The sequence below is a fragment of the Hippocampus guttulatus genome, chromosome 3 (genome assembly GCF_054856545.1).
Source record: "Hippocampus guttulatus isolate MCC_2025c chromosome 3, RoL_Hgut_1.0, whole genome shotgun sequence".
In the NCBI taxonomy this organism is placed as follows: Eukaryota; Metazoa; Chordata; class Actinopteri; order Syngnathiformes; family Syngnathidae; genus Hippocampus; species Hippocampus guttulatus.
The window spans coordinates 17,154,571-17,171,873 of record NC_141263.1 but is presented as its reverse complement, the minus strand read 5'-3'; the positions used below and the strand labels follow the sequence as shown (position 1 = coordinate 17,171,873).

At 41.1% G+C, this 17,303-nt stretch overlaps 1 protein-coding gene across 1 annotated transcript in view; it reads left to right on the top strand.

Annotated features, from left to right (window-relative positions):
- Window positions 1-17,303, top strand: part of LOC147207693 (CUB and sushi domain-containing protein 1-like) — a 357,336-nt gene that overhangs the window by 303,622 nt on the left and 36,411 nt on the right. The window contains exons 46-59 of the mRNA XM_086107135.1: window positions 1,161-1,306; window positions 2,397-2,477; window positions 3,806-3,919; window positions 5,450-5,566; window positions 5,975-6,046; window positions 6,548-6,694; window positions 7,433-7,621; window positions 8,328-8,513; window positions 9,432-9,629; window positions 10,266-10,439; window positions 11,907-12,080; window positions 12,387-12,560; window positions 13,733-13,921; window positions 16,225-16,401. Of these exons, the coding sequence (XP_085963261.1) occupies window positions 1,161-1,306; window positions 2,397-2,477; window positions 3,806-3,919; window positions 5,450-5,566; window positions 5,975-6,046; window positions 6,548-6,694; window positions 7,433-7,621; window positions 8,328-8,513; window positions 9,432-9,629; window positions 10,266-10,439; window positions 11,907-12,080; window positions 12,387-12,560; window positions 13,733-13,921; window positions 16,225-16,401 (2,138 nt within the window). The remainder of the gene's footprint in view (window positions 1-1,160; window positions 1,307-2,396; window positions 2,478-3,805; window positions 3,920-5,449; window positions 5,567-5,974; window positions 6,047-6,547; window positions 6,695-7,432; window positions 7,622-8,327; window positions 8,514-9,431; window positions 9,630-10,265; window positions 10,440-11,906; window positions 12,081-12,386; window positions 12,561-13,732; window positions 13,922-16,224; window positions 16,402-17,303) is intronic.

The window sequence follows — 17,303 nt, the reverse complement described above, 5'->3', positions numbered from 1 at the left end:
ATTCGTCTGAGCCAGAAAAGATGGCACGTGTGATTTATTACAACAGGGTCATATTCTGCTGCTCTTTCACATTTGACTCTCTCTTGACAGAAAGTCTTGTAGTCCCAATTTCAAATGTTCACATGTATATTTTGCATATTCCGCAAGGTCATCATGTTACTTTGGAATGATTTTGTTTGGAGCACATTACTCTTCACAACATTTCACCATGCACTAGATGCCTTGATAAAAGATATGAACAGCCAGCTGCAGCTACATGCAGGAGTTTATTGAGCTCAAGGAACATTTCTGTACTTTTCAAAATCAAGCATGAATTATAGATACAAGCTACCAAATAATCAACAAAATCACATTGTAGAAAAAAAAGGGGAATACTTCTGTGAGTTTCAGGCAGGAAATTTAGAACCACTCAGCACTCTGTATTCTATTTGTCCCCAAATAGACGGAAATTTCAATTCACTGAATGAGTTCTCAACACCTACAGAGGACCTTGAATTATTGAGCAGCCAAGAGATTCCAAGCACTCTTTTTTGGAATTAAAATTTTACAGACCTTGTTTAATCCAAATGCCTGCTCATTAAAAACAAAAAAGGTGCATTTATGAACTTCAGAAAATGTAACCTTTCAACAACAGTCAATATTTAATGAGCTAAATTAAGCCGTTAATCCGAGGGCTTTGTTCAATGAACTTGTCTTGCAAAAGGGTGTAAATGCAAACAAAGGTACCAAAATATAAATCAGTCAACCCTAGACCTCGGTGAACATGCGCTATCGTATATAATAACGTCTCATTTATTCTCTTTTTACTTCCTTCTTCAGAACAAGATGTGCCTTGTTTCATTGCGCAGCACTCAATATGTTGTTAAAATTAGACAGCAATTGCTACTCAATGGCAGCAAATTGGGGTTTATATCAGAGGAGGCAATGATCCTAAAACAGCATCTGGTTATACATAATTATTTTGTATTTTGTCATCTTGATTTTTAAGGGCTAAACTTCTTCAGACTGAGTGATGGTAGAGTGAGTATAAATTTAGATCGTTAAAATGGCTCCCATTTTGTTTTGTTTTTTCCTGTGAGACCGTACGTACGGCGTAAGAAAGCTTCTGCTTGTGCAGTCGGCTTAAATTTTCTTTGTCACATGTTTGCTCCTCCATGCAGGGATGGTCCAGATGCATCCAGTCCTCAGCTAGGTGTCTTCAGTGGCAACACGGCATTAGAGTCAGCCTACAGTTCCAGCTCCAAGGTTCTGATCCGCTTTCACTCTGACTTTTCAACCGGAGGATTCTTCATACTCAACTTCCATGGTACACAAAAACATCCTTTTTATTCCCCCCAAACTCACTGAGGGGCCCAAAATGTATTTTGGTGTGTTGTGAAAAAGCGGAAGTTTGCAATCTCACCCCGTCTTAAAAAATTATTGTTATGACATGACAGTAATTCTTGATGAATAGAAAATAAGCGGGCGGCCCGGTAGTCCAGTGGTTAGCACGTCGGCTTCACAGTGCGGAGGTACCGGGTTCGATTACAGCTCCGGCCTCCCTGTGTGGAGTTTGCATGTTCTCCCCGGGCCTGCGTGGGTTTTCTCCGGGTGCTCCGGTTTCCTCCCACATTCCAAAAACATGCATGGCAGGCTGTTTGGACGTTCTAAATTGTCCCTAGGTGTGAGTGTGGGCGTGGATGGTTGTTCGTCTCTGTGTGCCCTGCAATTGGCTGGCAACTGATTCAGGGTGTCCCCCGCCTACTGCCCGAAGACGGCTGGGATAGGCTCCAGCACCCCCCGCGACCCTAGTGAGGATCAAGCGGTTCGGAAAATGGATGGATGGATGGATAGAAAATAAGCCATTTCCGGCCCCATCGTCTGTCTCGAATTTGATATACAAGGAGCCTCACGATAACATGTTACCGTTTCCTTGTTACCCCCAGAAAAGCACCTTCTTCGTAATGGGAGTACAGTATTACTATAACGCCAATTTTTTACTTCAACCTTCATAGGGAGTTTTTCGTACATGACAATCCAGTCCAAAGTGATAAAATGATAAAGAAAATAATAAATAAATAAGGTCATCAAACTTTCTCATTATCCTGCAATATGCATCCATCCACCCATTATAATTTGAACTTGAACTAGATTTTGGGTTTATAGATACTGTATATGCAACATCCAATTTTCCACGCTTAAGTTTTCTTCCAAAAGGCAACTACAGTAGCCAGGGGTCATGTATGTATTGCACAACTCATCAAAATAATATCTAATATGAATAGTTATAATTGTTGCAGCTTCTTTGAACTACTACTTGTACAAAAGCATCACATAAACTTACAACTATGTGGATGCATTATTGCGGTATTCTATATTCGTGAATCACACATTGACAACTTGGTTCTTCTTTCCAGCCTACCGTTTGAAGAAATGCCCTCCTCCACCTCTAGTGGAGAATGCTGACGTAATATATGAGGATGAAGATTTCCTAATAGGTAATAATCCAGAATACTACATTCGTTGAATTTGGAATCAAGCAAAAGATTGATTGTTTCCATATTATCCAGCCTAAATATTGTTCACCATTCTTGTTGAAGTGTTGAAATTGTCTTTCACATCTCTTGAAGAGCCACCATCTATACCAGGGGTGGGCAATTATTCTTCCGGGGGGGCCAAATGAGAAGCAGAAAATATTGTGGAGGGCCGGGCCAAAAGTTAGAAATAGAAAATAAAGAAGATAGCACAATGTCTTTGTATGCCAGAAATAATGTAACATTCTCCTCCACCATCACACTCAGCACCGGTTCTCCTCAAGGATGTGTACTGAGCCCCCTGTTGTTCACGCTCTACACATTTGACTGCTCTCCGACTCTTATTAGCTGTCCAGTTTGCGGAAAGTTTTTAACATGATAACAATCAAACCATTGTAGGAAATGTTCATTTACTCACGCCACAAGCAATTCACTCCAAGCATGGAGATTGCCAGAATCGGACTGAGTAAGAATCGCTTCCTTGTTTTTCAAAGTCTCATAGATTTGAGTCTTTCCGTCTCCTGAATGTTTCGTACTTTGTTACCTGCTTCGTTTAATCAGATACATATCACTTTCCCTTCCATGGTCATTACTCTCTCCCTCTTTCTTCATCTTCCCCTCCCTCCCTGTGCTCTGCAACTTGAAGTAACTGCGCCACCTGGTGTTGAAATACCTGTCATTACAAGTCTAAACGAAATGAATGCAATCAAACTTTAATTGCGCACCAATCTTCGGCGGGCCGGATTAAAAAGACCAACGGGCCGGATCCGGCCCGCGGGCCGTAGTTTGCCCACCCCTGATCTATACCAAAATAAAGCAGAGATTTTCATGGCCATTAAAAATATGCCGAGGCTTTGAAAAACATCAATTCTGGGGAAAATCATCATTTGTCAAGGCCTCTATTTTCCCTCATCACTGCGTTATGTAATGTGCTCACACCCTCTTAGGTTTCAGCCAATTTGACCTTTTAAATCAACCTTCATTTTGAACATATACTGACAGAAAACATCAATTTTCCCTGTCAAAATTATGTGCGAAATGGCGTATTTTCCAGTAAAACGTCATCATCTCCCTGTGGGGAAGCAAAAAACTCTGACTAAACATTGTTGCTGTCTACTCTCATAGAAAAGTCAGTAGATTTTTATTGTACCAAAAAAAGAAATTGTCATTTACCTGATGAGCCAAGCAACTATCATTTGAAATATGTACTTTTTAACACTGTACGGAGGGAAACATCAAGGTGTACACATTAATTGCAAGTGACTCATTTCTAGATATTTTTTTTCCCCCAGGTGATATTGTGGCTTATCGTTGTCTCCCTGGATACACACTCATTGGGAAGGCGGAGCTCATGTGTACGCTCAACTCCCATTTACTGTTTGAGGCACCACCGCCAACCTGCCAAGGTAAGTCAGCATTCCGCATGTACCCGTATAACATGAGCGAATGCATGTATGAAAATTTAATATTTTGAGCATAAATGTATGTTTTGTGAGGCGGAGGACTTGAATGGATCTTTTCAAGTGAGACCTTTGAATACATTTGAAAAGAGTAAACTTGCCCCTAAAATCATTATCACCGGTAGTATGAAGTCCCCTTTGTGAATGTTTGTTTGTCTGTTCGTGGGAGGAAGAACTCCAAACACCCAAATGGAGTCTTTGTTGGTACTACCCAATTAATAGACGACAAAGAGACATTGTCGACTGAAGTTATTCTTGCAATAATTTTCCTCGCAATTTACCTTTCATCAATCCCCTTTGTACGCGAAATACTCTGTTTTCCAACATCTAAATAAATAAAGTCAAATAAAAGATGAACTCTCTTAGTTTATTTCCAAGCATGTCTGTTAAATTGATAAAAAGCGAGAGACCAGACTATGGAATGAAAAAAATATATACACAGTATATACTGTATATATACACACACACATATATATATATATATATATATATATATTTATTTATTTTTTTGGGGGGGGCGATTATTTACATTTGCTACAATTGTCTCCAATGTTTTGCCATTGTATGGGTCAGGGGTATTGAAAAAAAACAACAACAACAATGAGACAACAGAACGTAAATTTTTTTTTCGGCATACCATCAATCATATCATATCATTGTTAGTGAAAATTACGTGTCTTGTCCGAAAAAGTTGATCATTGCCTTTTCACTCAAAATGCAACATAAAAGAATGCAACAAACATATTCCCAAAATATGTACATCTGTGAGGAGGAAAATATATCCCACTTTGTTTGTTTATTGTCCACACCACAACTGCAACCTTCTTATCTTACCATCACATTTGCTAAATTAAAAGCTATATTTTAATCATTTTAATCGACAATGAAGCCACGTTTAGAATCACAGTATGTCGAGATGAACACTTTTCATGCAAGACCATCAGCACATCGTCTCTGGAAATGTATTTGATGTCGTTTGTGGAATTTGTGAGACGAATCAGCTCTGGCATGCGTCACTGGTTCCTCTTGTGGCAGAAGAGCTGCCGAGAGGCTCAGGCCTCTCCGTTGCTCTGCCCATTGTGTTTAAAAGCTAAAACACTGTGCTCTGACAACAACCGCATGCAACTTAAGTGCTCCTTTGGCACATTTCGAGTTCACCTCCTCTTTATGTGCAAGTGTTTATAGCTCCCGCACATCTAGATGGAGTGGCACATCCTGTGCACTTCTTGCTTGTATTCAAGGCTGATGAATGGAATGAAAAGAATGCATCCACACAGTTTGTTCGATCGTCACACGTCAGTGTTAACAGTTGGTAATGTGAATGATTCACATACTTTTTTTTTAATTCTTCAAAAGGGAAGTCTACAGAGTGGACATGTAAACAGGAAGACAACCTTGAATGAAATAGAAAAAGGCTCCTGAAATGTTTCTTCTTTAGATGGCTTATAACATGTCAGTGTATATTTTCCCTTCCAGCCCAGTGTCCAGCCAATGAGGAGAGATCTTCATCATCAGGCGTCATTTTGAGTCCCATGTTCCCTGGCAACTACCCCAACAGCCAGACCTGCTCCTGGCTGCTTCGCATGCTTCCAGGTGTTCTTGGCGTAGTGGGCATCACCTGCCATGTCACACACACACACACACACACACACACACACACACACACACACACACACACACACACTTGTATTCAGTGACCTCCAGTACATTCTGCCTTTGACATCGATAAGTGTTTCGTATTAATTTAACAGTATGTTCATGATTCTGGTTGGAGTTAGAGAGACGTGTAGACGTGCACTTTATCACTGGGAAATGTTTCTGCCCCCTCATCGTGTTTCAAAATAAGGGAACCAAAATGTGCAGTGGAGTTCGACATCTGTAATGATAAGCACGATGAATGAATGATCGTCCTTTTGCTATAGAGCAACTCATGCGAAAACTCAGGTGTAGCTTATGTCTGGTGAAATTTGCCTCGCGTTAAATGACCGTCTTGACCCTCAGGTTTCATCATCAATATCTACGTTGAGATGTTCCACAGCGAGAAGCAATTTGACGAGCTGGAAATTTTTGATGGTACGAACAGCACATATACGTGTGTGTCGGTGTGTGTGCATGCGTGTGTGTTTGTGTATTTTAAAGAGATTTGAGAAAGTTATATGTTTACCTTTTTACTTTAATTTCATTCCACAAAACCTGTGATGATCGGGAAAGTACAAAACAACAACAACAATGTACTGTACATCTCTTCAAACATTTTCAAAATTTTCAGCTATGTTAAAACCTTGAACTATCATCAGATTTACTCTGATGATAGTTTTGGCATCTGCCATTACGTCATCGAATTTGATTTAAACATAAAGGCTTGCATCATCTGTTTGAATTGCACATCCTGCATCAGTGTAATTATAATTATTATTATTATTATTATTTTTATTGTAGAATTATGTGAGTAATGGAACTGCTCCCCGGGTGAAAAGAAATGATTATGCAGTTATCCAGGCAATCTGAAATGCAGGTTTGACTATGTACACAGTGCTCGTTTCACAGTATGTTTTATTCATGCGCTCCTTGCAGGATCCTCAGGACAGAGCCCTTTGCTTGTGGCTCTCAGTGGAAATCATTCATCTCAACTCAACTTCACCTCCAAAACCAATCAGCTTTACCTACGCTGGTCCACTGACCATGCAACCAACAAGAAAGGATTCAAGATAAGATACTCAGGTACATGCACTCCATGTGTTCAGTATTATACGCGCTGTAAATTGTGTGTGTATGTGTGTGCGTGTGTGTGTGTGTGTGTGAGAGAGAGAGAGAGAGAGAGAGAGAGAGAGAGAGAGAGAGAGAGATGGGTACAAAACAAGACAAAATCTTCGAATTGATCAACGTGACCACAGGCGTTAGTGCAAGTGCACAATTATTGATGTTTAGATTTGAAGTACATGATGGTCGACAATGTATCCCAGTTGTTCCCTAAGGGGATATCAGGTCATAAAAAAATCTGGTTCCAATGACAGTTAGCTAAAAAAATATGCAAAACAAAACAAAAAAAAAAAATATATATATATATATCGCTGTATGAGATGACATGAATCTATAAATGATCCCCTCGCAACAAGGGTAGCAGATTCCATTTCTCAATTAAGTGCCATCTCCAGTCGTATTATTGGGGTAAGAAAACTCTTTGAAGCCCATGGCCTCTAGAACTTGAACTCAGAAAGAACAGATGCATTTTCAAGTAGATGAAAGACAAAAGTCCATACGAGACATTTAAGAGAGGCTGATATAAGATGCTTCTTTTGATGAAAGATAAATATCCGACATGGAAATAATGATTGCTGACTCACTTTGTTGTTATGTGTGGGTGAATCATTACACCCACTCTGAAAAAGTTTTCTTTTTGTATCCCAAAAGGTCCTGAGGATTTCTTTGTTTTGGCTTTGTCTTTCATTGTCTCTCCAGCTGCGTACTGTAGTATTAATGATCCCCCAGCGAATGGGGGCGTCGTCAACCGAACCAAACTCCGCCCGGGCAGCAGACTCCAGTTCTACTGTAACCATGGTTACCGTCTGGTCGGCTCTATGAATTCCACCTGTAGGCTCCGTCCCAATGGGCTATTCCAATGGGATACACCTCCACCATTCTGTCAAGGTAATACAATATACAATAAACATCTCAGTACAGCAGTGCTACAAGTGACCCGCCTTGCAAGATTTTCAAGATGCGTCCCGTTTTCCAGATGATTTTAATTTCTTTTATTTTTTCCTGACTCACAAGCAAAAAAGCGCTCCAAGGCAGTGAACTCGCTTCACCTTACTTCACAACAAGTAGCAGTTTGGTGGATAGTGAACAATGTGTCAAAAAAGAGGTTTAAAGCTGTTTAGTGCCACTCCCAGTTAAAGTATACTGTCAAGCTAAATGTAAAATCAAGAAAATTGCAGTACATGTTGTGTATTTTAAACAGCACGATGCTTTGCCTTAATAGTCTATTTAGCTTAATGCTGACAAACATTTCAAAACACCATAGACAGGCTGATGAATAGCATCGGTGTCAGCGTTATAAGCCCTTTTAGCAATGTCTATTTGAACCCAAACGGTTAAGCAACACATGTAGACCAACAATATGATAATACTTAAAGCCAAATAATCGTTATCGTTCACAAAACATGGCTAGTATTCCTGCAGCGTATTCAACGCTGTCAAACTTTTTTTATGGGTATTTCCAAATGTGGTGCTCATAACAAATTAATCTCCTATTCAAAGCACCGCTATACAATAGTACGGAAAGGTCCAGTTGACCTCACGTTAGGATGAATTGCTTGAATATTTCCATAACACTTTTCTTTGTGATTGGCAGCTATCTCCTGTGGGATCCCCCAGTCACCCGGCAATGGCAGCTTCTACGCCTACCATTACAACGTGGGCAGTCAGGTGACCTACCACTGTAAACATGGTTATCACCTTGATCCCAGCCTACCAGCCACGGCAATGTGTTTGGAGGATGGCAGCTGGAGTAATTCCGCCTCACCCCCAAGGTGTCTCTGTAAGTATTATTGTTGCGATTGGAGGGCAAGAGAGAATGTTATGTGGCTGATTTATTTCAAGGCTCCTTCAGAAGCGGGCTATAACTCCAGACATGTTCTGTTCATTGTTCAAACTAATAAAGTTTCCTAGTGAGTAAAACGTAAAGAGGGGTAAATGTGAGAAGTAAAAAGGAGAGGAAGAACCTTTCGGTCTGAAGACTGGATTCAATTTATACTACAGATATTACTCCGGGAGTCTAACATGCGCTACAGCGGCACCTGCAAGCCTAAATTGAATGTATTTCAGGATAAAAGTTAAAAAGAAACAAGAATATTTCATAGGGTTAATTGGAATTGGAATTGGTGTTTTCTTGAGGTCAACTGTCATCGTCATAATGTGATGAATCATAGACAATGTTTTACCATTCAACATGGATATTTTTTAAACATTTTGGCCTCACACAAGTCTCAAAGTAAACGTTAACCACTACACTTTCCACCTTTGATGACAAGTACCACTAGCAGTTATCAGCAGCAGCTATAGCAGTTGAGACAACTGCCTGGATTTCACAGACTCTTCAGCTTCTTTACGATGCTCAGTTATTCACTTGGCTACCAACAATCGTCTCCTGGCATGGAAAAGAAATGTTTCGTTCTTCTGTACGAAACATTTGTCTAGTCTGGGATCTTCTTCTTGCTTTTATTAGCAGTTAGCATTAGCTTTCGCACTATCCACATAAAAGTTCTTGCTCAAAGGCTTCGTGGTAGAGTTCAGGAAGCGGCTCATGTAACCATTTCCTATTTTTGATATTTTTGGTCTTGAGCCACCTTCCTGTCTTAAAAGCAAAATCCATGAGGCAAGTCCTCACAGGCTAGGTTGCAGCCTTAACTGCACTCTTCATTAATTCAGCTCTCTTGACCTTCCATGTATTTTCCAGCCATTCACTGTTCGAGCATTGAGGGTGTCTTGTCAGATCACATGACCTATCATCTGCTGTCTGGAACACTGGGAGAGTTTGGATCCTTGGCCATGTTAGAATGTTCAGAGGGGTACTCCTTCGGCGCAGGACATCGGACTCTAGGTTGCCTTGCCAATGGGACATGGGAAGGGTCGGATGACCCAGCTACATGCAAGAGTAAGTCACAAGTACAGTAATAGGGTGAATGAAGTTGACACAAGTATATGCTGTTCGTGGACTGGCAACAGTTTTCTCATTGCCTTTAAATTGCCAGTTTCAAAGCACCGGTACTGACAACAACGATAATTATCGAGTAATTCAAAATTTTCATTTTCATCATTTCATTGATACTTGTCAAAATAGTCATGTCTGCCAAGAAGCTGAGCATTTAGCTATACATTTGATCAATTTGTCACTATTACTTTTTGTTTCTTGCTTTTTCTTTCATTGATTGGCATATTCAATTTATTTCAACTTGCAAACCAATGTTAGAAGGACGACTCCGATTGTTTAGAGTCGCGCACAGTTCCGCCATGTCTGAGTGAATAAACATGCTCACTGCTTGCAAGTCTGTCTCTCTGTGACACGATACTAAAGGGGCCGATGCCGGTCCGCGGACTGGTGGTTGGGGACCCCTGGATTACAGGATGTCATTCCAGAAAGTGATTTCAAATATTTTTTGTTGTTGTTGTTTTAAATTGTAGGTGTTCCTTTTAGAATTATAGTTATGTTTCATTGCTCTCTACATTCCAGATGTTTAGTACACACATTTTTTTGAATTACCAATATGACTTCGTAATTTTTGCTTTGCAGTCTTGTCCTGTGGAGATCTTCCTTCTCCGCCATTCGGCACCAAACTTGGAACACTGACCACATTTGGTGCAACTGCAATCTTCATGTGTAACCATGGTTATACCTTGGTGGGGTCCCATGTCAGAGAGTGTGGAGCCAACGGCCTGTGGAGTGGTTCTGAAACCAGGTGCCTTGGTAAGTCAAAATAAATATTGTTCGTATTACGTCGCCTGCGGCCTAGTGGTCCAGTGGTTCGTGCGTCTACCTCACAGTGCGGAGGTTGTTTGTTCGACCCCAGCTCTGACCTTCCTGTGTGGAGTTTGCATGTTCTCCCCGTGCCTGCGTAGGTTTTCTCCGGGTACTCCAGTTTCCTTCCACATTCCAAAAACATGTATGGCTGATTGAACACTCCAAATTGTCCCTAGGTGTGAGTGTGAGCGCACATGGTGGTTGTTCGTCTCTGTGTACCCTTCGATTGGCTGGCAACCGGTTCAGGGTACCCCCTGCCAACTGCCCAAAAACAGCTCCAGCATGCTTCGCGACCCTTGTGACGATAAAGCGGTTCAGAAAATTAATGAATGGATGGATGTATATCCGAACTAAGCTCACACCCACTGAATGCAGTGCTTTAATAATAAAACTGTATTATTAGTTTATCGAGGGCTGGGCTATACCCAGCTACCCATCCATACATCCTTTCATCCATTTCCTTCCCTACTTGTACTAATGAAGGTCGCAAGCGCCTATTCCAGATGACATTTTGGCGAGAGTCACCACTCAATGGAAAAGCACAAACAGGCGAACAGCCATTCACACATTCTAGACAATTTAATCTTTGGTTAACCTAAAATGCAAGTTTTGGGAATGTGGGATATAAATCGAATAGCAGGAGAAAACACAGGCAAGCATTGGGAGAACAGAGATTCAAACCCTTAACCTCAGGACTTTGAGGTAGACAAGCAAACCATGCCACTCCACCTATTTAGCGCTCAATATTAATTCTTCATTTTGCCATCATATTTTGGAAGGTCTTTTCTACTCCCAGTTTACAAAGCAAGATCGGAAAAGGCGTGCTTTTGTGAGTCTGATATGGAAAAAAAAACTCCCATCAAAAACATTTGAGATGTATGATAACAGAGTGAGTAGGCCCTCTCTCAGGACGAACATCAGTGGCTTCTGTTCTTCCAGATGAATCGACAAAATGTTCCACAGACTTGCTCCAACAAATTTTAGAAAGTCTTCCCAGTTACCGCTGTGCCTGCAACAGTGGGGAAAACCGAGTTTTCATGGTATTTAGGTATAATGGCAAAGTGATCCAAAACTTTTGACCACACAGCAGTTGCTGTGCATGTCTCGATGAGATAATTGAAAATTAAATGAACCAAAAACAAAATCATCTGTTCATATGCCCCACTTAACTCAAATGATCATCTAACTGATGCACTTTTCTCATATAATGCCCTATTCACTCCGAAAGGCACTGATTCAAGACTATATAAAGTGATTTTTAACGTGTTTCCGTCTGTATGTGGCACATGCAAATGAAGCATGTGTCACCATCACAGTGCTTTCTCTTCAGAGATTGTTATTCCGCAAGGTCAACAAAATAAATGTGATCTTTTGATGGAGTATTCCAGTGTAATGACTTTTTTTTCCTCCTAGCCGGCCACTGTGACAGTCCAAATCCTATCATCAACGGTCACATTAGCGGCGACGGCTCAAGTTATCGCGACACAGTGGTATACCAGTGCATGCTGGGATATCGCCTGATCGGCACATCAGTCAGAATCTGCCAACAAGACCATCGGTGGTCTGGAACAACACCTGTTTGCGTCCGTAAGTACCCGATAATACAAATGCAGATCAACATCTACTGATGCTCTCGTTTTGGAGTGAGAGAAGTAGAACATGTGACCAGGAAGGATACATATGAACTATGAATTCATTTATTTGTCACATTAGGTAGATCTGTGCTTTGTAGTAATTTTTAAATCAATCGATCAATCAATCAACCTTTTTAACAATGTGATCAAGTTTAATTCCACGGTGCAGGTGTGCCTAATAAAGTGTACGATGGGTTGAATTTTGTGACAATTGGTCTTGCCAAGACATTTTGTATCATCTCTACTCTCCAACCCTCAGCCATAACCTGTGGTCACCCTGGAAACCCAGCCAATGGGCGGACGAACGGCAGCGAATTCAACCTCAACGATGTGGTCAACTTCACCTGTAATAAAGGTTACATCCTGATTGGAAATTCACGCGCTCAGTGTCGACTCAACGGGCAGTGGAGCAACCCACTACCTCTCTGCAAAGGTAACAAGTAACACAAAGAAACAGGTTGATCCATGCTGATATCAATACCTCGGTTCGTTAATTATCAAACACGGGTGTGATGAATGAAATTAATTAAGCCATATTTACTTTATGTTGAGACGCAATTGTGTTTTTAACATGAATATGCGAGCATTATCATCAAATTGCAATCTGATATTATCTTTGCAAAGGAAGAATTTTGTGCAGTAGTACACTTTTCATTTTCCTGACTTCAGTGTGGGTTCCGTTCACACTCAGTGAAAGTCTAAACGAGAGAGGGAATGGTTATCTATCTCTATGTGTGCCCTGCATCTGACTGACTGCAATATATTTCCACAGACGCATCCCACGTAAAAAATACCAACTCCCACTGACCTTGTTGCATTGTAGCAGTTATGATGTATTGAATTGTGCAAACACCCAGGCGCTCTGCTCGGTCACAGGGGCAGATCGATACAGCAGAGTTGCACACATCTGTCTTTCGAGGAATTTAGCCTCAATTTTTACTTCTCAGTAGCAGCTGACAATTAAGTGCCTTTTTTTAGCTGTTCCCCGTGGGTGCCCACGCATGTGAATACACATAAAACACACTCACACAAACACACATTCCCGTATTCATATTCCATGCTCCTTTGGACTTGAATCAGAGTCAATGTCAACCCCCCCCCCACCCGCATGACATGCAGAAAACAAAACTGTGCCTTTTGATTGACGTTAAGTCCAAAGACTGTTTCACAAAATGGACCGGCTACCTTGAAGAGTGCTTCAAAGCTGCTTGTCTTTCCAGTGGACATCAAAGGGCACTCTCCTAATAATTAATGACTCATTCCGTAAATATTTAGTGACAGGGAAAATCTACAAAGGAGAACCGAGGGCACGCTGAAATGAAATATTACATATCGTAGATGGATAAAGTCGGTCAATGTAACGGAACGTTTTTGGGTCAGTCCATTGGTATTATCACAGGCATAAACATTACTAACTGTGTGACTCATCGAGTGAAGTTTTACTTGACGTTTTACAAACAATTACATTATTGTCAATAGTTCGTGTCTTGCCACTTCAACACCATCTTCAGTAACCATAAAGGAATTACATACAGATTCTTTTGTGAGGTTTGGTCCATCAAGTTCTAGTTTCTCACTTGCTCATTTATGCTCCTTTCTCACCAGTGGTCAACTGTTCTGATCCCGGGCACGTGGAAAATGGTGTACGGCAGTCTGGACTACGTTACCCAGAAATCTTTAGCTACGGCACAACCGTGGCCATTCACTGCAAACAAGGCTTCTACTTGCTCGGGTCCGCGCTTCTCACCTGCCTCCATGATGGACGCTGGGACAGGCCAACCCCTCGATGCTTGGGTAGGGATGAACCGTTCATGTTCATGAAAAGAATTTTATAGTATGTTAAAAACACCCAGATTCAGGGCCACATCATCCATATTGTCTGACATAAATGGCGGTTTGAAGTGAGGAAAAGGTGAAGCACATGAGTGGGTTGAAAGGAGAGCCTGAAAAGTAATAATTGTTCATGTGGGTGTGTGATTTAGTGTGAGGACAGGTTTAAATTTTTGAAAAAGGAGAACATATCTGTCCAATCGCACGGTTGAACACACTTTCAAAGTAGCCTTTGAGACTTGGTTACAGAAGGCTTAAAGTAGTCGTTTAAAGTTGTGGGAGTGTATGGCATTATGACAAAGGTAAAATTGACACACTCCCCCGGGTTAGCACACTGTGACGATTGGTGCTTCCTCCCCCAGAGTAGTTTCGAGGCTGTGCTGTCCCAAGTTTTAACACACTATGATGCAGGATGGGCACATGCCAAGCACAAAATCCTCTTTTCAATGTAAATGTTATTCACTTGAATTTATTTTGAATATTTTTTCAACACTTTTCATCACCTAAAAATGTGGTGCTTCCTTTATGATTACTGTTCTCATTTAAACTTTTATTTTAAATCCAATACCTGAAATGCTGGTCTTTTCTCTCATGGTCTTTTGATGCCATGACCAGATGTTTTCAATCTACAACGAATGTAAAGACATTTGCCTCAAAGTTTGAATACTTTTATAGGGGAGTGTGCAACTTGTGGCTGATAAGGCACAGAGATTAAAGTCAACTGTAACAGAGGGGAACATGTCTTACTCCAAAAGAGGGGAACATGTCTTACTCCAAAAGCGCCAACACTTTACAATGAGGGCATGGCTGCATGGATGTAGAAATGAGGAATGGGACAGAGAGGGCAAGGTAAACGTGGAGCATGGGGCATTAAATTCCAGGAGCAGGTTCTTATCAAAAAATTGGGGGGAGAGAAGCGGGCGACTGAGGGGCAAGGAAAGGACGGAGTAATCCAACTTTAGCTTGGTGTCGCTGGACCAATTGTTTGGCAGAAATGGAAAATCGAGGGCAATTTCATATCTGTGTCATCGAGAGAGCAGTGCTGTCTGACCTCTGTAAAATGTCAATTTTTCAAAAATTAAACAGGAAAATAGAAGATTTTGTTCTGTGATGTCCATCCCATTGACATTATGGAAGCATTTCCAGGAGATAAATGGGTAAATGAAAGTTTATTGTTGTGAAAGTGAAATTCATTTAGATGAAATAATTGGAGCTCATATTGTGTCAGGCATGTTGATGACTGGGCAATACATCCATTTGGTGATGTTGGTCACACTCACCATCGAAACGGTGTTGTTGATATCAACCCATGCCCCAAATTTTGAGGCACTGCTCGATGTGCTCATGTGATTTCATAAAATAGTTAATTCTCATTCTACATACAGTATAAACATGTTCACCAAAGTAAGACTCTAGGGAAGTAGTCATGTTGACATCTTGCATGACATCCTACAGTATATGCTCATTCTTTTGCATAAAGAAATCCCTGAAAAACCAACTCGAAAGATATCGACACAACCACTCTGAATCCTTTGGTACTTGCAAGTTCAAGTACCGACACTTGGTGTCTAAAGTGGTGCATCTAACCTGAAAATTACGGTAGCATTTTAATGACCATCCTCGATTCCACTCTATAATGATTACGATCCATTCATTCCGGATACTTGCGTGTTTCAATATTTATCTTCTTCCATCATTGTAATCCCCGCAAACATATACATGCATCGTTAATGACGCTATCGCCCACCTTCCCTTACGACCTTCCTTTTTCGCTCCTTTTCTTCCGACCCAGCTGTAGTACTTTAGCACAAGTAGACGCAATCCATACTTAGACACATTCCCATGCACCCCACTATAAGGCGCTTTGGAGTAAAAGGCGCACCTTCAATGACTCTGCTATTTTAAAACTGTTTTCATCTATAGGGCGCGCCACATTATAAGGCACATAGAAGAGAAGCTACAATAGTGGCTACGGTTGCGGTATGCATCCACTAGATGGAGCTATGCTTAAGGGAATACAATACAATACAATACAGATTTATTTATGGAGAGCTTTCACAATCGCTGCAGCTGTAACAAAGCGCTTTACAGAATATTTAAAAGACTACGTCCAAGAAATCTGAATATGGATCCATACATCTAAGGTGCATCGGATTATAAGGGGCACTGTAGGCTTCTGAGAAAATTGAATGATTTTAGGTGCGCATTATAGTGCGGAAAATACGGTACATTAACACGTCCCCCACCTCTTTCAATCGTCTCTCCAGCTATTTCCTGCGGTGACCCCGGTGTTCCCCCAAATGTGATCATCCCCGGAACCCACAGCTGGACTTACGGCTCTGTGCTGCAGTACTCCTGTTTGCAAGGAGGGATGCTGGTGGGCAATGCTACACGCCACTGCCAAGAGGACGGCACTTGGAGTGGGGCGCCGCCCTACTGCACTGGTAAAGTTACTCGGCACTTATACAGCTGAAGACTCCCCCTGTTTATAAGATGCACAGGAGTTAGGATATGTAGTTGCTTGCAAATATTGTTCTACATACAAGCTGCAATAAACAGTCAAGACATGTTTTAGTGTGCAAAGCAGGTTGTTTCTAAATGTACAAGCTTAGTGGGTCACAGCATCTCCCAGCAGCCTTTCAATTCAAATCAATGCCAGAAGGGAAATGTGATGCATTTTGGATCTGATGTAAGCGGCTCAGCAAACTTTATTTCTCAAATGGATAAATAAATGAGTGAGTTGAGAAAGTCCACAGTGACTTTGCCAGCACATAGTAATCACAAATCAAATTATAATCAAAACAATGAAATGATCCGAATAGGATAATAAAGCAGAATGAATCCAATTGGTGTGTGTGTGTGTGTGTGTGTGTGTGTGTGTGTGTGTGTGTGTGTGTGTAGGTGTGTGTGTGTGTGTTGAAACTGTATACCAAGAGAACTCAACCAAAAAGCCAAATAAAGCGGAATAACTCGCGTATTGGGGGGGGGGGGGGGGGGGGATCAGAAGGCTCAGAATAATACTGACAAAATTATGAATTTGGTGTATGCCTAAGCTCTTATTTATTGTTTGTTGAATATTTTAATAATCAGTTTCCAGCATAACAACCAGAAGAAACCAGACACTTTTTTGAAAGCACTTGCTCCTTTTTCTTTATCTTTTATCTATCCAATCTGTGACAGATGTGAATAGCAACAGCCGGCACATATTCAAGGCTGCCTCTCGTTGAGGACTCCAAAGATAATTTCCTCAGACAGACTTGTTGATGTCATTCTAAAGGTCATCAAATAACCTTCTACTTTTTCCAGATACTGCATGTATATTCAAGGAAGGTCAAACTCTGTCTGG